Source organism: Podarcis raffonei, chromosome 3 (genome assembly GCF_027172205.1).
Source record: "Podarcis raffonei isolate rPodRaf1 chromosome 3, rPodRaf1.pri, whole genome shotgun sequence".
Classification (NCBI taxonomy): domain Eukaryota; kingdom Metazoa; phylum Chordata; class Lepidosauria; order Squamata; family Lacertidae; genus Podarcis; species Podarcis raffonei.
The window spans coordinates 123,273,208-123,294,915 of record NC_070604.1 but is presented as its reverse complement, the minus strand read 5'-3'; the positions used below and the strand labels follow the sequence as shown (position 1 = coordinate 123,294,915).

Here is a 21,708-nt window from a genome sequence, read left to right as displayed (position 1 = left end):
AGCGGCTGAGCTGCTAAAAGGCTATTAGCGGCTTAGCGGCTTAGAAAAAGGGGGGGAAAGCGGGGGGGGAAATGGCGAGACACGCAAGACATTTTCGTCTTGCGAAGCAAGCCCATAGGGAAATTCGTCTTGCGAAGCGCACCGCAAACGGAAAACCCTTTCGTCTAGCGGGTTTTCCGTCTTGCGAGGCATTCGTCTTGCGGGGCACCACTGTATTTCCACAGTCCTTGAGGGGGGCAGGCAGCCTGCAACAGACTCCCCACCACCACCACTACCAACATTACAATGGGGATTCCTCAGAGCTCAGGTCTCTTGGCTCCTGCAGGGTGATATCAGCTCACGGGGGGGGGGGATCTGTTTGCTTCAGCCATTATTATAACCCCCCCATTCCATCCACAGGGGTTCAGCTATTCTCTACCATCATTTAATTCTTGTAAGCGCTTACAGTGTTATTCCTTTATTCATTCATTCATTCGTTACATTTCTATCCCCCTATTTTTTCTCCAAGGATCTGAAGGTGGCACAAATGGCGGGTTCCCCCCTCCTAATTTAATTGCCACAACAACCCTGAGAGGTAGGTTGGGCCGCGAGGCAGTGACCAGCCCAAGTCCTACATGCTAACCACCATACAGCACCTGCTTTTAACACCAGCTTGCTCTTAAAAGTTATTAAACTTATACACTGCCTTCGTCCATAGATCTCAGGTTCACAACGTAAAAATGCAAGATAAAAAACACAAAATATATAAGAAAAATAAGAAAAAAACCTGATAACTCCCCCTCCACGCACAAAACACATTTTAAAAGATACTGGTTGTTAGTCAGCCAAAGGCTTGGTTGAAAGAGAACATTTTCAGCTGGCACCTGAAGGTGTATAATGAAGGTGCCAGGGTAGCCTCCCAGGGCAGAGCGTTTCACAAACTGCAGAAAAGGCCTGATCCTGTGTTGTCCTTCCGAAGTCCCGCTGCTGGCATGGTGCTCATGGTTGAAGGCGAAAGTGGGTGGCAAAACTGGCTTCCCACATTTCATAAAAGGAACTTTTGCTGCTGGTTTCCAAAAGCTGCAATATGTTTTTGACTGGGCAGGGAGGAGGAGGGTGGCAAGCCGAGAGCCCTTTTCTACTGCCCAAAGCTGTGGGGCTGGAAGAGGACAAGAATTTATCTTAATTTCAAAAAACACACAATACACAACCCTCTTCTGTCCTCCAAGCCAGCTTTGCTCTCTAACTTTCCACCCTACAGCCAAAGCCAGGCATCTTGTTTACAATACAAAAAGGGTGCTTTGTACTGGGCCCCCAAACTTGAGGGACGACAACTATTGAGATTTGTGATTTGCAAGTTACGTGTGGTGCTGTGGGTTAAACCACAGAGCCTAGGACTTGCCGATCAGAAGGTCGGCGGTTCAAATCCCCGCGATGAGGTGAGCTCCCGTTGCTCGGTCCCTGCTCCTGCCAACCTAGCAGTTCAAAAGCACGTCAAAGTGCAAGTAGATCAATAGATACCGCTCCAGCGGGAAGGTAAACGGTGTTTCCGTGCACTGCTCTGGTTCGCCAGAAGCGGCTTAGTCCTGCTGGCCACATGACCCGGAAGCTGTACGCCGGCTCCCTCGGCCAGTAAAGCGAGATGAGCGCCACAACCCCAGAGTCGGCCACGACTGGACCTAATCGGCCACCCTTAACGTTTTGGTTGGCCAGAGGAGACCTCCCCCACACTTTCTTGCTTACCTGTGCGACTTCCAGCCTCTCAGTTGCTGAGTTTGGAGTCCAGCGTTTCGCTCTTGGTCTGTGGACCCAATTGGGAGAGACAGGAGGGTGATTAAACCGGCCCTACCATTTTCCTGTTGCCCCTGGATTCCACCTGGCAGCATCCCAGGAAGCAGTGGGGAGACCCTGCTCTGGCTCCCCTGCCTTCCCTCACCCCCCCCCCAAAGCCTAGGGGAGAGAGAAGCCTCTTCACCCAGCAGCAAGGAGCATAGCCTAAGGACCTAAGAAGAACCTGATGGCCATCATGGGGCCATCTAGTCCACCCAAATTCCCCTAAAAAAACTAAGACTGATGGACTGCATCTGGACTTGGAGGTTCTGTAAGAGCATAGGAAGAGCCTGCTACATCCGGCCAATGGCCCATCTAGTCCACCATCCTGGTGCCCTTGGGAAGCAGGATCCGAGCACAAGAGCATCGCTCTCCCTTCCTGTGGCTTCCAGAAACTGGGTTTCAGAAGCATCGCTGCCTCTGATTATGGAGGCAGAGCAGAGCCATCTGGCCACTGTGATCCACGTGATGGTCACCTCCAAGCTTGACTACTGTAACTCACTCTACGTGGGGCTGCCCTTGAGACTGACCCAGAAACTCCAGTGGGTGCAGAATGCCGAGGCAAGACTCCTTACGGGGTCCTCGCTGCGAGATCACATTCACCCGGTGCTTTACCAGCTGCACTGGCTCCCGGTGGGGTACAGGATCAGGTTCAAGGTGCTGGTTTTGACCTTTAAAACCCTACACGGCCTAGGACCCTCGTACCTACGGGACCGCCTCTCCTGGTACAGTGGTACCTCGCAAGGCGAATGCCTCGCAAGACGGAAAACTCGCAAGACGAAAGGGTTTTTGGTTTTTTGAGTTGCTTCGCAAGACGATTTTCCCTATGGGCTTGCTTCGTAAGACGGAAACGTCTTGCAAGTTTGTTTCCTTTTTCTTAAAACCGTTAATACAGTTGCGACTTGACTTTGAGGAGCAACTCATAGCACGCGGTGTGGTAGCCTTTTTTGAGGTATTTGAAGACTTTGGTGATTTTTGAAGCTTTTCCAAAACTTTCCCGAAACCGTGCTTCGCAAGACGAAAAAATCGCAAGACAAAAAACTTGTGGAACGAATTAATTTCATCTTGCGAGGCACCACTGTATGTCCCACGGAGGACCCTATGGTCTTCAAATAAAAACACCCTGAAGATCCCAAGCCCTCAACCAGAGCCAGGGCTTTTTCGGCCGTGGCCCCAATCTAGTGGAATGCTCTGTCCCAAGAGACTAGGGCCCTGCGGGAATTGACATCTTTCCGCAGGGCCTGCAAGACAGAGCTGTTCTGCCTGGCCTTTGGCTAAGGCACAGTCTGACCCCCTCCTTCTGTAATCCTCATAGAACTCTAGCCCAATGGTTGCAATTAATTTGATTCTGAATTGCTTTTAGAATGAATTGATTTTAGAATGCTGTGTTACTTTTATTGTTAGCCACTCTGAGCCCGGCTTTGGCTGGGGAGTGCAGGATATAAATAAAATATTATTATTATTATTATTATTATTATTATTATTATTATTAGCCATCGATAGCCCTGTCCTCCTTCATGAATTTGTCTCATCCTCTTTTCAAGCCATACAAGTTGGTGGCCATCCCTGTCTCCTGTGGCAGGGAGTTCCACAGTTTATTAAGTGCGTGAAGAAGCGCTTTCTTTGCTGCTAAGGTTTTTGATGGAGCTGGGCCTCTGGAAAATCTGTAGGAAAGGGTTGTGGCGAGAAGAAGCCCTTGAGGCTTCTCCAGAGGGAGAGCCGGCTTCAAGGGGCAGGTAAGCAGATTCTGGATAAATAGGAGGCCGAAGCAAAGGGCCTCAGCAAAGGATCTACGGCCTCCAAGCCTGGACACCAGGCGAAAGGGGAGGTGGCAGTTCATTCCCAGTGAAGCCGGTGGTGCGAAGGCAGGGAAGTGGAGGAACAGCTGGGACCTTGCTTACCTGAGATGCAGGTGACTTGCACAGACGCTTGCAAAGCGCTCCCCTCACCTGCAAGAAACAAACAGTGACTCCTGAGGCCAACAGAGAAACACACATTTGGCAGTCCTGGCCATGAACACCCACCCACCCTCTGCTAGGGAGTTTTTGCAGTATGAACCAGCATCCCTTTCACCTCTCCATTTGCATGTCCTGTCCTGGGGGTGGGGTGGGGGGGTCATCGGTCCAAAGCGACAGTTTCCATCACCTTTTTTGTGTTTGTAAGTTGTTTTCAAAGTTCTCACCTGCCCTGGGGAGTGAATGATCAGCCACAATGTTCTTTAAAAAGGAGCAAAATCAACTGGGTGGTGTTCAAAGCCAGCAAGCTGCCTGAAGAAACCACTTGTGGGTCACAGCCCCTGCCCCAGAGATGTAGAACAGGCATAGGCAAACTCGGCCCTCCAGATGTTTTGGGACTACCACTCTCATCATCCCTGACCACTGGTCCTGTTGGCTAGGGATGATGGGAGCTGTAGTCCCAAAACATCTGGAGGGCCGAGTTTGCCTATGCCTGATGTAGAAGAAGCTTTTCCCCCTAAGTGCATCTGCCACCCCCATTGTGGGTCTCAGTGACTGGTGCTTGGACTGGCCAAGATCCTTCTCTCCTGTGGGCGATGCAGTGAAAAGCCCCTCATACCTTTGTGCTTGGAACAGCCTCCACATCACACCCCACTCCAGGTCCCTGAGACCCTCCTGGTTGGAAAAAAACAAAACAAAACACTGCCAATTTGGGGAGGGGGTGCTGCTTACCTTCTTGTCCATGAGGCAGCCAAAAATCAGAATGAAGACCCCCTGTAACAGAGAGGAATGTTGCTTAGTGAAGACCTTTCAGCGGTCTAAAACAAAATACCGTACTTTTCGCTCCATAAGACGCACCTAGTTTTTAGAGGAGGAAAACAAGAAAAAAAATATTCTGAACGAAACAGTGGATGTATGATTTTTGTGGTTCATGCTGTGGCCACAGACATGTGATTTGACGGTGAGTTTGGGGTAGCCCAATGTAAAAATCCTGAGGATCCCAATGTAAAAATCCTGAGGATCCATGGGCTTTTACCTCCCCGCTCTCAGGCAGCCTCCTTTATCTCTAGCGTCCCTTATCTCCCTCCCGATCGCTTGCCAATCAGCTGCTTCCTTTCAACACCCCTTCCCCTCTTGTTTGCCTTAGTGTTTTTTCCTTAGCTGGAGCAATTTTCTGCTCCTCCTTTTCTTCTAATTTCTCTCCTCATTTCTTTAGTCTTCCTGTCGCCTCTCCTTGCAAGTTCGCTGTCTTTACCTCCCCGCTCTCAGGCAGCCTCCTTTATTGCTAGCGTCTCTTATCTTGCTCCCCGATCGCTTGCCAATTAGCGGCTTTGTTTCAACACCCACTTCCCTCTTTTAAAAAAAAAAAAGCATGACCATAAGACGCACAGACATTTCCCCTTACTTTTAAGGAAGAAAAAAGTGCATCTTATGGAGCGAAAAATATGGTACTTCAGAGTCTACCCTCTGGGATATTTGAAGATGCACCCACCCAAAAACAAGTCTTTCCTCATTCCTAAAAAAACTTTTGACGTGAACCGGTTTTTAACTCTGTGAGTAGATCGCAGTCTCTTGGGAATTGGCTACCCCTGTCCTATCTCATCTCAGTCTCATCTTACCCAGGCCAAATTTACCCAGCTCCTTCAACTGCTCATCAGGCTTGGTTTCCAGACACTTGACCATCTTGGTCTCCCTCCTCTGCCCACCTTCCAGCTTGTCAATATCCTTCTGAAATGGTGGCACCCAGAACTGGACACAGTATTCTAGGTGGGGGTCTGACCAAGATAGAATAGAGTGGGACTATGACTTCTCTTGATCTGGACACTATACTCGATGTAGCCTAGAATAGCATTCTCCTTTTTTGCTGCTGCATCACACGGTTGGCTTGTGTTCAGCCTGTGGTCTACTAACACCCCGAGATTCTTTTCACATGTGCTGTTGTCAAGCCAGGTGTTCCCCATCCTATATTTGTGCATCTGGTTCTTCTTGCCTAATTGCAGAACCTTGCATTTGCCCCTATTAAAATTAATTCTGTTAGTTTGGGCTCCGCAACCCCAGAATCGGCTGCGACTGGACCTAACGGTCAGGGGTCCCTTTACCTTTACCTCCCAGTTACCTTGCTTCTGAGCCAACCTGTGTGGCAGCACTCTGACTCCCAGTTACACAAACACACACACACACAATTACCTTGGCCCTGCTCCACACCCACCTGGAGCGAATTGAGGATGGTAAACATGTAATGCGTGAATTGCGAGGCCTCCGAGGTCATGGTGATGACGCCCAGTCCCCATGTCAGCCCGAAGGCGGGCGTGAGGATGAGCAGGGCCTTGAAGATGCTGACCAGAGCCTTCCACTCCTCTCCCTGCGGCCCCTCGGACACCGAGGGCCTCATGAGCTTCAGCAGCACCACGAAGAGGATGAGCGCGTTGGCCGACACGACGGCCAGGACGGGCACGGAAAAGGCGTAGATGGCTTTGCTGCGGGAGGAGAGCCAGCAGACGGCCTGGTGGAGGTAGCCCCCCCGGGGCAGGAAGGCTGCCACCGTGGCCATGGCAATGACGAAGGGGCACAGGTAGCCCAGCGAGACCATGGCGGGCAGGGCGGAGCGGGTGCTCAGCTGGTGGAAGACGAAGACCAGCTGATGGAAGAGCATCAGGGCCTGCACCAGCATCCAGAAGAACATGGCCAGGTAGCAGAAGTGGGTGAAGAAGGCGGCCGCCACGCACAGCTTGCTCTCGGGGTCGGACGCCAGGCGAGAGGCACCCAGGAACCAGAAGCTGGCCATCAGCAGAGACAGGGCGATGTTGACCAGCGTGGTGTAGCGGAAGTAAGCCACCTGGGGAACGGGAGAAGGCTGGTCAGGGTGAGAGGCGGCCAGGCAGGCCTCAGGGGGCCCTAGAATCGCAGGTTTGTAAAGTTGGGAGGGAACCCCAAAGGTCATGTAGCCCAACCCCACAACGCGGGGACCACACAGCTGAAGAATCCCTGATAGGTGGCCCTCCAACCTCAGTTTAAAAACCTCCAATGAAGGAAACTTTAATAGTGCTGTTTTTTTATTGTCTGTATTTTAATAGGTGTGTTTTTTTTATATTGTTTTAATTCTGTTAGAGTTTATAATGATTATCTTTGATATGTTTTTAGATTTTTGTACCTAACAAGACCAGTGGTAAGGGATGATGGGAATTGTAGTCCAAAACATCTGGAGGGCCGAAGGTTGCCTACGCCTGATGCAAGCCATGGGCCCCGCCTGCTAACCTGCTCCCTAAAATATCACTGCTTTGCTCCTTTCTATATATAGGGTGCTGACATTCTGCATGGACTGGTTGCAAGGCAACATGTGCAAATGGCTTGAGATACCTATGAGGTCCATAAATTACCATAGAGCATATATTCAGCACAAAAAACAGCGACAATTTGTTGTTGGCAAAGGACAGCTGGACATATAAAGGGCCCCATTACCTTCAAGAGCTTGGGGCCGCATGAAACCTAAATCCGGCCCTGCCTTTCCCCCCAACTCCAAATTTCGGAACGGCACAGCCTGTTTGTCTCTCACCTTGTTCTTCACCACCGAAGTCCAGACGAGGTAGTAGATGGCGAGGGTGGCAATGAGAGCCAGGATTGAGGCGCAGACCCCGAAGGTGCCCAGGAAGGTCAGGGCGAAGCTGTCTGGCACAGGATGGGCAGACATGAGGATGGAGAAGGAAGTCAGGTGGCGGCAGGTGCACTTGGTGGCGGTTTCGGCGCCGGAGGTCTGGCACCCCTCAGCTGACCAGCCGCCAACCCTGCCATGCAGGCTGTGGTCCCAGAACACACACTGCGCCACCCTCTCCTCCTCGTCTTCCTCCTCCTGCCCTCCGCCGGTGCCATTCCAGTGGCCAAAGGTCATCTGCACCTCCACCTGCGAGACGCTCCCGTTGGAAGCCGTGACAGAGTTGGACATCACTAAGCTGCCCAGCCTGGCCTTGGCGCCACGGCTGCCTGGCAGGATTCTGCCCAGCTTCTTCAGCACCAGGCTGGTGACGGTGACATTCTGCCCACAGCGCAACAACTCCTCCTCCTCAATGTGGACACGGAGAGGGGGGTCCGTGTCAAAGCCCTTGTTGAAGTCCTCAAACTCAGGGCCCATCTGGGTGCTCTGGAGCTCAAGGTTGGGGAGCGTCAAGTTGTAGGGGCTGCCCGAGGGCGGCAGGAGGAGGCTGGCGAGGTTCTCAATGGACTGCAGGAGCCTGGAAGCGGCCGACGGGCTCAGGGCTTCCACTGCAGACCACTCCGGCCCCGGGTCTACGTCGAGCATTGTGTTGGCAGCAGCCAGCAAATTCTGAAAGCAGAAGGAGGGATTTCCTCATTAACCTGGGTCATGGTTAGAATTGTAGAAGAGTTGGAAGGGTCATCTAGCCCAACCCCAGCAATGCAGGCGTTGCAGCTAAACAATCCCTGGCCAATGGCCAAGTCTTGCAGTGAGAGGTGGTCATGTTGTAAACAAAAATTGCTCTTTTCCCTTATGGGGTATCCAAGAGCCCATATAGAGTCCTTACATAGGTTCCCTGTTGGTAGGAGAATATAACAGAGGCCAGCCAGAGAATATTGAGAAGCAAAGCAGTTAGTAAGCTTGATCTTTATTGATCTGTTGCAACAGGGTGCTCCCCTCACATGCAGGAAAGGAGGAGGGACCCAGAAAAATGGCATGCAAGGCCTTATAAAGACTTTTGAAATCGCCACCCTGTAGATCAAGACCACCCCCAGAAACATCACACCTACATCACAGAAGGGGTGTAACCTAAGACCACCCCCAGAAACATACATACATCACAAAAAAAGCGGTCTAAAACAGAAATTTTGAATGTTGTTGGCAGGTTACTTGATTGGATTTCCTGGGGAGCCTGGCCAGTCTTTTGTAAAGATAAATACTTAGTTCCTGGGCCAGGTCACAGGCTCACCCTATTCATACACAGACAGGATTTGTGAGGAAAGAGACAATGGGGAGGTTTCCCACTTTGACCTTGCAGAGAAAACATTTGCTCAGTTTAAGAATCAAAATGGTTCCAGGTTGGTCTTCCTGTGCTGATCTATGTACTTGCTTGGTTGGTACACTTATGAACATTACCATATATCTAAGACCTCAAAATGTATAAAGAGCATAAGGGATGCAGGTTGGCGCTGTGAGTTAAACCACAGAGCCTAGGACTGATTGCCAAAGAAGAAGATGAAAGCAAACAAACAAAAATGAAAGCGCTTTACAAGCAAGATAAAACAATAATGTTATCAACAAGATAAATTAACGAACAATAATTTCAAACGTTCAAAAAGTTAAGGAAACGACTGGCGCAATACAGATAAAAACTCACTCCAGCTTTCTAAACATCTGGGTAGGCTAAACGAGAATGTTCTTAGCAGTTGCCTAAGAGAGTTCAGGGAAGACAATTGCCTGATATTAACAGGCAGGGAGTTCGAAAGTCTAGGTGCTGCCACACTAAATGTTCTTACGAATGCATAATAATAATAACTATTATTATTATTATTATTATTAGCCACCCCCTCTGAGTGTGGCACCTGTAATCATGCCAAGGCCACCGATTGGTCTAGCAAATGTATGTAGGGAAAGGTTATCTCATCAGAAAACTGGTCCCAAGTAAAGGGCTTTATATCCCCACAGTAACATAGTGAACTTGGCTGAGTAGCCAATCAGCAGTCAGTGCAGATATAATAATAATATAATAATAATTTATTATTTATACCCCGCCCATCTGGCTGAGTTTCCCCAGCCACTCTGGGAGGCTCCCAATCAAGTGTTAAAAACAATACAGCATTAAATATTAAAAACTTCCCTGAACAGGGCTGCCTTCAGATGTCTTTTAAAGAGAAGATAGCTGCTTATTTCCTTGACATCTGAAGGGAGGCTGTTCCACAGGGCGGGCGCCACAACCGAGAAGGCCCTCTGCCTGGTTCCTTGTAACCTGGCTTCTCGCAGGGAGGGAACCCCCAGAAGACCCTCTGTGCTGGACCTCCGTGTCCAGGCTGAGTGATGGGGGTGGAGACGCTCCTTCAGGTATACTGAGGCCGTTTAGGGCTTTCAAAGTCAGCACCAACACTTTGAATTATGCTCAGAAAGGTACTGGGAGCCAATGCAGATCTCTCACGACCGGTGTTATGTGGTCCCGGCAGCCACTCCCAGTCACCAGTCTAGCTGCCGCATTCTGGATTAATTGCAGTTTCCGGGTCACCTTCAAAAGTAGCCCCACATAGAGCGCATTGCAGTAGTCCAAGCGAGAGATAACCAGAGCATGCACCACTATGGCAAGACAGATCCCTGAGGACAGGGGTTGCTATGCTGACAAGGCCTCCCTCCTGCCAGCAATTGTGCTGCAGCATCCTGCACTAATTCCAGCTTCCTCATAAAGCCCCAGGATACGCTCCAAGCCGAGTGCTTTGCAGGAATCCCGCCCTGAAGTCCTTCCCTCCCTGGGTGCTGCTACTCACAGACACAACGCTGCTCTCCAGGCGCATCTGGGCTCCCAGCGCCACCTCCGAGATGATGTCCATCGTGTCGAGCGCAGCCAGGAGGTCCCGGGGGTTTCTGCCCTGGATGTTCCCAGACTCGGTCTCCGCCTTCAGCCAGTCTATCATCCAAGGGACCTCCGTTTGGGGGCTGCCCAGCCCTGCCTGGAGCAGCTGCACACAAACAGAGCAGGGAGAATATTAGACCGAAGGTGGCTTCCTATGGAACTCATTGCCACTGGATTCCACTATACCCACTGGCTGTTAAAAAAATACAAGCTGGAAAATGTGCAGAGATGGGCGATCGAGAACGTAAAGGTTCTGCAAACTGAGCTGTATTGAAGGAGTTGTGGATGTTTTGCCTGGAGAAGAGGAGGCTGAAAGGAGATATTAGAGCCATCTTTAAATATCTGATGGGCTGTCACATGGAAATCATAGAATCATAGAATCCTAGAGTTGGAAGAGACCACAAGGGCCATCGAGTCCAACCCCCTGCCAAGCAGGAAACACCATCAGAGCACTCCTGACATATGGTTGTCAAGCCTCTGCTTAAAGACCTCCAAAGAAGGAGACTCCACCACACTCCTTGGCAGCAAATTCCACTGTCAAACAGCTCTTACTGTCAGGAAGTTCTTCCTAATGTTTAGGTGGAATCTTCTTTCTTGTAGTTTGGATCCATTGCTCCGTGTCCGCTTCTCTGGAGCAGCAGAAAACAACCTTTCTCCCTCCTCTATGTGACATCCTTTTATATATTTGAACATGGCTATCATATCACCCCTTAACCTCCTCTTCTCCAGGCTAAACATGCCCAGCTCCCTTAGCCATTAATCACTTTGAGGTTTTATTTTTTCGTTTCATTACAAGCTCTACTGAAAAATGTAAAAAATAATTACCAACCATAAACTGTTGGCAAACAGGACAAATGCATATTTGGATGTTTAAAGCCTTGTATGCAGTAGTAGTAGTAGTAGTAGTAGTAGTAGTAGTAGTAGTAGTAATAATAATAATAATAATAATAATAATAATAATAATATTTACACAACGCCCATCTGGCTGGGTTTCCCCAGCCACTCTGGGCGGTTTGCAGCATATCTAAAAAATATAATTAAAACATCAAGCATAAAAAATTTAATCATCCACATGGCATCAGAACAGACTTGGGAAATCTTTTACATTACAGATTAAGCTCACATTCTTAATATTGTTAATTAAATTTACGTCCACAGGGTGTACTCCAGTCCACAGTGTTAAAATTATTTCTCCATAGTTGCTGTTGTGACTGAGACAGAGAGGAGATTAGGGTTGATGAACAATATAGATCAAGACCGTACAGAGTGAAACATGTCTTTCTTTGTTATTTTTGAGTTAAGCATTTAAGTGCTAGATGCCACATATCTTGCGTCCAAGTTCCCATGGGGGGGGGGGCGTTTCCACCCCAGTTGGAAGCAACTATTTGTCTCATGGCTGCCATAAAAAGTAAGACCAACCCTTTAGGCTCAACATTGGGAAGCAGTATAAGGAGTCTCTATAGGAGTATATTGTATTTTAAAATGGGGTTTCAGAGTTTTTAGGGTTTTTTTAATGTCTTATGTAGATTTTTCAATTTCATTGTTCTGTATGGGACAATGACAATAAAGATATTGTATCGCATCCTATCGGTATCGTTTCCCATTGATAGCAGAGCTAACATGGGAACAGGTACAAGAATTTGGCCCATAATGATGGCAGACCAAATTTTTGGAATATGCAGAGATGGCGAGACTGACGGGAGAGATCAGGAACCAGGAAGATCAAGTACAGTCATACCTCGGGCTGAATGTGCTTTGTGATGAGCGCATTTGAGTTGCGCTCCGTGGCAACCGGAAGTAACGGAGCTTGTTACTTCCGGGTTTCGCCGCTTCCGCATGCGCAGATGCTCAAAATGACATCATGCGCATGCGCAGAAGTGCCAAAACGTGACCTGCGCACGCGCAGACGCAGGTGACGTTTGCTTCTAGATGCGAACGGGGCTCCGCAGTGTTTGCAACCCATGTCTGTGCATGCATGGGTTGCAATTCGGCGCTTCTACACATGCACAAAGTGCAATTTAGAGCTTCTGCGCATGCGCGACCGCCAAAACCCGGAAGTAACCCGTTCTGGTACTTCCAGGTTTCGGTGGTCCGTAACCCAAAAAAACGCAACCTGAAGCGTCTGTAGCCCAAGGTATGACGGTATATAAACTGTATATAGACTGTATATAGGCTGTATATGGGTATGTGTGTATATAATAATAATAATAATAATAATTATTATTATTATTATTATTATTATTATTATTATTATTATTATTTATTATTTATACCCCGCCCATCTGGCTGGGTTTCCCCAGCCACTCTGGGCGGCTTCCAACTGAATATTAAAAACAGTACAGCATCAGACATTAAAAACTTCCCTAAAGAGGGCTGCCTTCAGATGACTTTTAAAAGTAAAATAGTTGTTTATCTCTTTGACATCTGGTGGGAGGGCGTTCCACAGGGCGGGTGCCACCACCGAGAAGGCCCTCTGCCTGGTTCCCTGTAACCTTACTTCTCGCAATGAGGGAACCGCCAGAAGGCCCTTGGCGCTGGATCTCAGTGTCCGGGCTGAACGATGGGGGTGGAGACGCTCCTTCAGGTATACTGGACCGAGGCCGTTTAGGGCTTTCAAGGTCAGCACCAACACTTTGAATTGTGCTCGGAAACGTACTGGGAGCCAATGCAGATCTCTCAGAACTGGTGTTATGTGGTCCCGGCGGCCACTCCCAGTCACCAGTCTAGCTGCCGCATTCTGGATTAATTGCAGTTTCCGGGTCACCTTCAAAGGTAGCCCCACGTAGAGCTCATGGCAGTAGTCCAAGCGGGAGATAACTAGAGCATGCACCACTCCAACAAAATATATATATATATATATAGAGAGAGAGAGAGAGAGAGAGAAGCCCAGAAGAAGCCACCCGTTACCTGGGCCTCGTGCAACCCAGACAGCAGTTGGTGATCCGTGCAGCTGTCTTGGACATTTTCCCAGGTCCCTCCAGGAGAGCAGGACCGGAGCATCTTTCCATCGGTCCCCTCGGGACACAGGAGCTCAGCCACCTGCCCTGCCTTCGTGGCATCCCACCTGCCTGTAGAGTTCTCACCGGGGCAGAAGCGATCTCCGGCTACGGCACAAGAAACACACATGCACAGGCAGGAACAGCCTTCGTGGAACACGTCCAGCTCTCAAAGGAGCGCCAGAAATGCGCAGACTCTGTGTCCACCAGTCCCCCCGTCTCCCCATTACCTTGAATCGGGGCCACCAACACTGTGGTTTGCACGGTTCCCAGGTGGTCGCTTTCAAACGAGCACAGGTAGGCGGTGTCACCGCTGGGGCAGGAATTCAGGGCGAGGAAGTGGCAGAGAGGGTCTCCGTTGCCCCCCAGGCGAACTGCGGAGAGAGAAGGGGCAGATGGTCAGGGCAGGGAAGGTGGGAAGAAGGAAGGGAAAGATCTGGCAGGGGGGTGTAGGGGTGCAAATATCCAGAGTGTGGGGGTTAGGTGGGATTGCTATGAGGAATTATGAAATATGGAGCAAGCCATTGTGTCCACTATGAAAGCATTGCGTTGACTGAGTTTCATTCATTGACAATAGTTTCTGATCGAATCCCACAGGCCTCTCCACCTCTGCCATTTGCTTTCTCTACACCTGACAGGCACATATAAGCATTCTAAAACACAGGCCAGTTGCTTCATCAGGCAACCTGGGTCATAAAGATAGTAGATTACTCTGATGTAGTTTAATCTTTAGATAGATCTTAAGGGCCAAGAATCTTAAAAAGCAGAGACACTTTGCCAACAAAGGTCTGTATAGTTAAAGCTCTGGTTTTCCCAGTAGTGATGTATGGAAGTGAGAGCTGGACCATCAAGAAGGCTGATCGCCGAAGAATGGGTGCTTTTGAATTCTGGTGCTGGAGGAGACTCTTGAGAGTCCCATGAACTGCAAGAAGATCAAACCTCCCCATTCTGAAGGAAATCAGCCCTGAGTGCTCACTGGAAGGACAGATCCTGAAGCTGAGGCTGCAATACTTTGGCCACCTCAGGAGAAGAGAAGACTCCCTGGAAAAGACCCTGATGTTGGGAAAGATGGAGGGCACAAGGAGAAGGGGACGACAGAGGATGAGGTGGGGGGACAGTGTTCTCAAAGCTACCAGCATGAGTCTGACCAAACTGTGGGAGGCAGTGGAAGACAGGAGGGCCTGGCGTGCTCTGGCCCAGGGGGTTACGAAGAGGCGGACATGACTAAATGACTAAACAAGAACAAATGCTGGCAATCCCAAGTAGGGAAAGTTTCTGCTGTGCTCAGGTCCTGCTTGCTGGGCACCGGGCTGGCAACTCTGTGGGGAGGGAGTTCCACAATTTGGGGGCCACCACAGAGAAGGCCGTCATCTGGGCCACACACATTAATGCACGAACTTCCGAGGGGGGAAGAACTACCAGGAGGGCCTCCTCTGCTATCTTAACACCCTCCTTCCGAGGTTGCATCACCCCACATGCACCCACAAGACCCCCTGTGATCAGCACAACTGGCGCTACTTCCAGCACCACCTTAGACCTGTTTCCCACTTGCAAGAACTTGCTTGTTTAGTGTGGCAGCACCTGCACTTTGGAACGCCCTGCCTCTAGAGTTCAAGCAAGGATCTGAAAACATCTTTGTTTCAACTAGCCTTCCCAGACGCTGACAAAGTTGTGCATCCTAATCTGTTTTAGTCTTTTAATTTTTGTATATTTAAAAGCATTGCATTTTTTCCATTGTTTTATCCTTTTGGAAACCACTTTGAGTTTTCATTGTTGTTGTTGTTTGTTGACCATCAAGCCATGCATTAATTTTATGATAATAATAATAATAATAATAATAATAATAATAATAATAATAATTTTTATTTATACCCCCCCCTCCCTGGCCAGAGCTGGGCTCAGGGCTGCTAACACCAATAAAATAAAATCACAGTAAAAACATAATAGGGGGGCAGGGGGGGGGAACCAATTTAAAATACAGGTTAAAATGCAATTTAAAATGCAGCTTAATTTAAAATGCAATTTAAATAAAACAGCTGCACAGAATGCCGATCCAGGCTGACTCCCTGCCCTCCCCTCGCCCACCTGGGTCTGGGGCACCTGGGTTCCAGGATGCTCTCAGCTCTCCTCCTCTGTTCTGGACGCAGCATTGCAGAGTGAGGCCCTCAGGGGAGCTGCAGTTCATGGAGAGCTGCGACCGTGTCTGGATGAGGTCCGCTGTCCCGAGGGGAACGATCAGCTCCTTGGTCAGCTCGTGCAGGGCGTTTTCGTACAAGTAGCGGCAGATGTATTTTCCTGTAGGAGACACATGTCAGAACTGGGAGCCAGAATCCGAGACCTGCAGAGTTGGAAGGGGGTTCCCCAAAGGGCATCTAGTCCAACCCCAAGCAGTGCAGGCACCGCAGCTCTTGGAAGTTCTCTCCTGGCGTGGAACTGGGAATCACGGGCCACCCCTGCGTGTGGGCAGGGTCCTCCAGGTAAGATCCTGCACATATTTAAGAACGCCAACGCCCCTTAGCAGATGTCAAAGAGAACAACAACTACCAGACTTTAAGGATACATCTGAAGGCAGCCCTGTTTAGGGAGGCCTTTAATGTTTGATGGACTACTGTGTTTTAATATTCTGTTGGAAGCAGCCCAGAGTGGCTGGGGAAACCCAGCCAGATGAGCGGGGTATAAATAATAAATTATTATTATTATTATTATTATTATTATTATTATTATTATTATTCCTTACGAAATGTCTGCTCCACGCTGGCTTGAGGCCAAGTGCATGGAGGGCGGCTGGAACAGGGTCATGATGCTCATTTATGTTTTTATTTTTAAAATTTATTTATACTTTTCAGATTTATACATTTCACTGATTTGACTTCCTTCCCCCTCTTTCTGCAGTTCCTTAAATTTATTTTTAATATCTTCTGCATACCCAAATTAACCTCAATTGTTCATTTGTTCATCTACTTTAAATATATACTCTTATGAAACTTTAGGTTATTATGAGAAAGAAAGGAGATTCTGAATAAATATCAGGAAGAACTTTCTAATGGTAAGAGTGGAAGGGACTCCCTTGGGAGATGGCTGGAGGTTTTGAAGCAGAGGTTGGACAGCTGCCCGTCAGGGATGCTTCAGTTGAGATTCCTGCATCGCAGGGGGCTGGACTGGATGACTATCAGGGTCCCTTCACACTCTAAAGTTCTATGCTTTGAATACAATACAATAAATAAGATGCAGTCCTTCTATTTCAGTTCAACACCAGAGCCTCGCCCGCCCAGCACGGGCACATGGGCGTAGCCAGGATTTATGTTGCGGGGGGCAGAACCTCAGTTATTGTTACAGTGGCACCTTGGTTCTCAAACGCCTTGGTACTCAAACAACTTGGAACCCAAACACTGCAAACCCAGAAGTAAGTGTTCCAGATTGCAAACATTTTTCGGAAGCCGAACGTGCTCCATTTTGAGTGCCACACTTCCGTTTTGAGGTCTGTCTGTTTTTGCTATTTATTTTGGGTTTCGTTTTTGCGTCTCTTTTGTTTTGTTTTTGTGACTGTGTGGAACCCAGTTGAGCTACTGACTGGTTGTGTGACTGCAGTACATTGTTTATTGCTTTCATTTTATGGATCAATGGTTTCGTTAGACAGTAAAATTCACGTTAAATCACTGTTTTAGGGGTTGTTTTTAAAAGTCCGGAATGGATTAATCCATTTTGCATTCCTTTCTATGGGAAAGCGTGCCTTGGTTTTGGAACGCTTTGGTTTTAGAACGGACTTCTGGAACAGATACCTCATGTTACATCTGCTTCATGTTACGTTCTTTCAGGTTACGTCCCGCGGTGACCCAGAAGTACCAGAAAGGGTTACTTCTGGGTTTCGCCGCTCGCGCATGCGCAGAAGTGCAAAACGACGTCACGCGCATGCGCAGAAGCGGCAAATCGCAACCCATGCCTGCGCAGACACTCCACAGAGGATTGCGCTCTTTTCATGTTGAGAACGGGCCTCCGGAACGGATCCTGTTCGCAACCAGAGGGATCACTGTACCACTGTATTGATTTTTTATTGATTAGTGGGGGGGGGAGCTGCCCGCCTGCCCCCCCAGCTACGCCCATGCACAGACACATATTTAGACCGAAATCATTCCTTCCATAGAGAGAGGGGAGAGCGATACAGCACCAGCCCAGTCTGGGGAGACGGAAGAGAGCCTCAGCTCCACCTCAGAGCCGTTCTGCAGCAGAGTCACTTGAGTCCCGTTGAAGATTTCCTTGACTCCCTGGGAGCTGAGCAGGTAGAACTTCACCTCTGTGGCTCCATCCTTCAGGCTGAAGGAGAGGGTCAGGTCTTGGTCTGCCCCACCAGAGGCCACTTCCGGAGGCAGCTGCTGGCTGTCTGCAACTGGAAGGGACGGGATGTCAGTGTGGCGCAGCTGTTAGAGTGTCGGACTAGGAGAGACCCGAGTTCGAATCCTCCCACTCGGCCAGGGAGCTTCCATTGGGTGACGCTGGGCCAGTCCCTGCCTCTCTCAGCCTAGCCCCCCTCCCAGGGGTGTCGGGGGGTTAAGTTAAGAGGGGGAAAGAAGCATTCTGTCCCTTTCCCCCTCCCCTTTAATTACCATTATTATTGGACCAGAGATTCTTAGAAGACTGGAGTAAATATATGAACTATTTGAAAAGGAATTGTAATGGACAGATTACGCTAGCAGGACTGCAAGAAGTTCTGGAAGGAGGACTATTTGAAGTATTGCAAGAAAGACTATGAAGAGAATTATTAGTTAATGATAATTAAGAGTAACGGAGAAATTAAGAAATGCAGAATAAGTGATAAAGAACGGAAAAGCATCAGAGGTGGTTGATGGAAGTCTAAAATACTGTATTGTATAAGATAAGAAGTTACCGTATTTTTTGCTCTATAAGACTCACTTTTTCCCTCCTAAAAAGTACGGGGAAATGTGTGTGCGTCTTATGGAGCGAATGCAGGCTGCGCAGCTATCCCATAAGCCAGAACAGCAAGAGGGATCGCTGCTTTCACTGCACAGCGATCCCTCTTGCTGTTCTGGCTTCTGAGATTCAGAATTTATTTATTTTTTGTTTCCCTCCTCCAAAAACTAGGTGTGTCGTGTGGTCTGGTGCGTCTTATAGAACGAAAAATATGGTATGTTAAATGATTGTTGGAAATGATATGTAAAAAAACCAATAAAAATGTGTGTGTGTGTATAAATTACCATTATTATTAATTATCTGTTTTATTAGTCCCTTTTTTTGCCGCAACAACTCAAAGCTGCTTACAAATAAACACAAAACATAACATTAAAACCAGCCTTAACAACGAAAGCAAAGAAAAAAATCTAACCGTAATCGAGGCACTTATTTAGTTATTTATAAATATGTTTATGTACCGCTGTATCACAAAAATATATCACAGTGGTTTACAACAATAAAAAAACAGGCAGTGGAATCAAAAAAGTAAAAAAACAAGTTTAAACCATTTAAAAGTGAAGAAGGGACATCGGTTAAGCATTGTGGAAGGATGTACTGCCCACAGAGGCCCTGTGGAATAGAAAGGTTCTTGGCAGGGATTTAAAAGCTGGCACAGAAGGTGCCTGTTGAATTCTCAGTGGCAGGGAGTTCCACCGGACCTGGCCGTTGACACCAAAGGGTCTGTTTCATGAACCTGGCTAGGCAGTGAATGGGCAGCTGCTGCCGCTGTTTTAACAATGGGGTCCTATGTGGCAAAGGTATTGTTAGCCCAGAAATGGAAGCAAGAAGAAATTCAGACGAAAGAAGAATGACAGACGAAATTAATGGACTACGCAGAATTGGACAAAATGACAGGAAGGATTCGAAATCTCTGCGGGACCAGAGATTTACAGAAGATTGGAAGAAGTATACAAACTATTTGAAGAGCAATCATAACCAACAAATTACGATAGTAGAACTACAAGAGGTTTTGTAAGGAGAAATATACGAAGTAGAAAAAGATAGAGATATTGGTTATGAGTTTGAAATGTAATAGGGGAAGTAAGAAATGCATACTAAGAGATTAGATTGGAAAATTTTCAGACAGGACCAATGGAAGTCAAAAAATTGAATAAGATGTAAAAGTATGTTTGATTATTGTTGGAAATGGTACATTAAAAAACTAATAAAATTTTATATATATAAAACAATGGGGTCCTATGTTCCCTGTCCCAGACCCGAGGGCTGCCCCAGCCAGGGCGCATTGCAGTGTACCGATGCCGCACCAGGTGGGCTTTTTCGTACCTGTGGCCGCCTCCAGCAGCGGCAGGCAGTAGCCGGGGTCTTCGGAAGTCCAGCGGAGGCAGTCGCAAGGGGGTGTGAAGACCAGGGAGGCCGCGGCCTGGAAGAGACCCCCACACCCTTGGAAGCGAGAGCAGTCTCTGTCGCTGTACTGGTAGCCAGGGAGACAGCGGCAAGTCCGGCTGTAGCCAAACACCATCATCTCCCACTGCCGGGGGTCACACTCTGGGGAGAGAGAGAAGGAGAAGGATGTGTTGGGATACTGCCGGGGAGACGGGGGCATCAGGCAGGCCCCCAGGTGGCTCCAGCCACCGGCTGGCAGCCGGGCGATCTCCAGTCTCCCTTGAAGCAGCATCAAACACCGACACAAGCTTCAGATACCTTTACAGACTTGGCACGCTCTATCAACACAGTGAATAAATCTTCTTACAACGGAAGTGGCAGACAGAGACATGTGTAAGCATTATTTACAGGCATGTATTCAGCATGTATTTGCGGGTGGCGCTGTGGGTTAAACCACAGAGCCTAGGACTTGCCAATCAGAAGGTCGGCGGTTTGAATCCCCGCGACGGGGTGAGCTCCCGTTGCTCAGTCCCTGCTCCTGCCAACCTAGCAGTTTGAAAGCACGTCAAAGTGCAAATAGATAAATAGGTACCGCTCCAGCGGGAAGGTAAACGGCGTTTCCGTGCGCTGCTCTGGTTCACCAGATGTGGCTTAGTCCTGCTGGCCACATGACCCGGAAGCTGTACGCCGGCTCCCTTGGCCAGTAGAGCGAGATGAGCGCCGCAACCCCAGAGTCGGTCACGACTGGACCTAATGGACAGGGGTACCTTTACCTTTACCTTTAAAGTATATTAGCCAAAATGCTGAGTTGCTGAGGTCTGTTACACATGATGTGCAAATTCTGTGGATCCCTAAGTGTGCCGGTGTCTGTTGGCATCGGTCGCTGTGATGTTCGGGCAGAAGAAAGCTTTTGATGCTCCCGAACGATCGTCCAGGAGAGAGGGAACATGCCAGTCGGGCATGTGTCTCTGCCAGGGTCCTACTCGAGAGTAGGACGAGCTCCTGACAGATTCCTCCATTGCAGGGGGTTGGAGGGAAGTAGAGGGTGGATGGTGGTGAGCGAAGCTGAGATGATTGTGCTATCACTAATTGCTGCTGCTGTGAAGGGTTTTTTTTTTTTTTTTGCATACATTTAAGCTTTAAGTTGAATTGTTACAGACATACTTGCCACGTTCCATTGCTGTTTAATTCCAACATTTGCATTTCTCCCCTTCAAACTCATGACAACTGAGAATTCACACCCCTAACCCTGCCCACAATTGCATTAATGGGAGTTATAAACAGATAATAGAATAGGATGAGTAATGTATGGCGTCTGCAAAATGTGGATGAACAGTGCTCTGAACGAGGTTGATAGGCAGTTGAAGAATTTAAAACTGGAAAAACAAGAAACTGGAACTGACAGATCTGGGTTTTCTTTCTTAACAGGTTGGGAACCCTGTTTGGGGAACTTTTTAATGTTTGATCTTTTATCGCATTTTTAATATTCTGGTTGGGAGCTGCGCCCAGAGTGGCCGGGGAAACCCAGCCAGATGGGAGGGTATAAATAATAAATTGTTGTTGTTGTTAATTGGGTTTATCTACTGCCCTATGCCCAGAGGTCTCAGGGCAGTTCACAGAAAATATCAACATAAAAACCACAATATATGTAATCAGAATAAAAAACAACACCCCAGTAACACCCCCCGCAAAAAGAGCCACATTTTAAAAGGCTATAGGATGCCAATCATATCAACGAAAGGCCTGGTTAAAAAGGAACGTTTTTGCCTGGTGCCTAAAGGTGTATAATGAAGGCGCCAGGCAAACTCCCCTGGGGAGAGCATTCCACAGACGGGGAGCCACTGCAGAGAAGGCCCTGCTCTTGTGTTGCCCACCCCCCCAGACTTCTTGAGGAGGAGGCACACGAAGAAGGGCCTCAAAAGATGATCTCACCAGATAAGGGAAGCCTGGAGACGCAGAGTCAAGATACAATAATCCCAACTCCTTGAGGACCAGAAGCTTGAAGCAGATAGAGAGCAAGATGGTTTGTGAAGGTGGCTCTGGAACAGCCCCAGGAGCCTCTTTCCTTTACTCACT

General features: G+C 48.4%; 1 protein-coding gene across 1 annotated transcript; it reads right to left on the bottom strand.

The window, feature by feature from the left end:
* Positions 1-605: 605 nt before the first annotated feature.
* On the bottom strand, positions 606-19,813 carry ADGRF3 (adhesion G protein-coupled receptor F3). Its single transcript, XM_053383855.1, has 12 exons — positions 19,573-19,813; positions 17,489-17,707; positions 15,409-15,618; positions 13,554-13,697; positions 13,235-13,431; positions 10,242-10,433; positions 7,318-8,082; positions 5,974-6,600; positions 4,497-4,538; positions 3,711-3,758; positions 1,723-1,780; positions 606-1,138 (listed from the first exon to the last, which is right to left on the bottom strand). Exons 1-11 carry the CDS (start codon positions 19,769-19,771, stop codon positions 1,742-1,744), a joined length of 2,682 nt encoding a protein of 893 aa, XP_053239830.1. The 5' UTR covers positions 19,772-19,813; the 3' UTR covers positions 606-1,138; positions 1,723-1,741.
* Between the last annotated feature and the right edge of the window lie 1,895 nt (positions 19,814-21,708).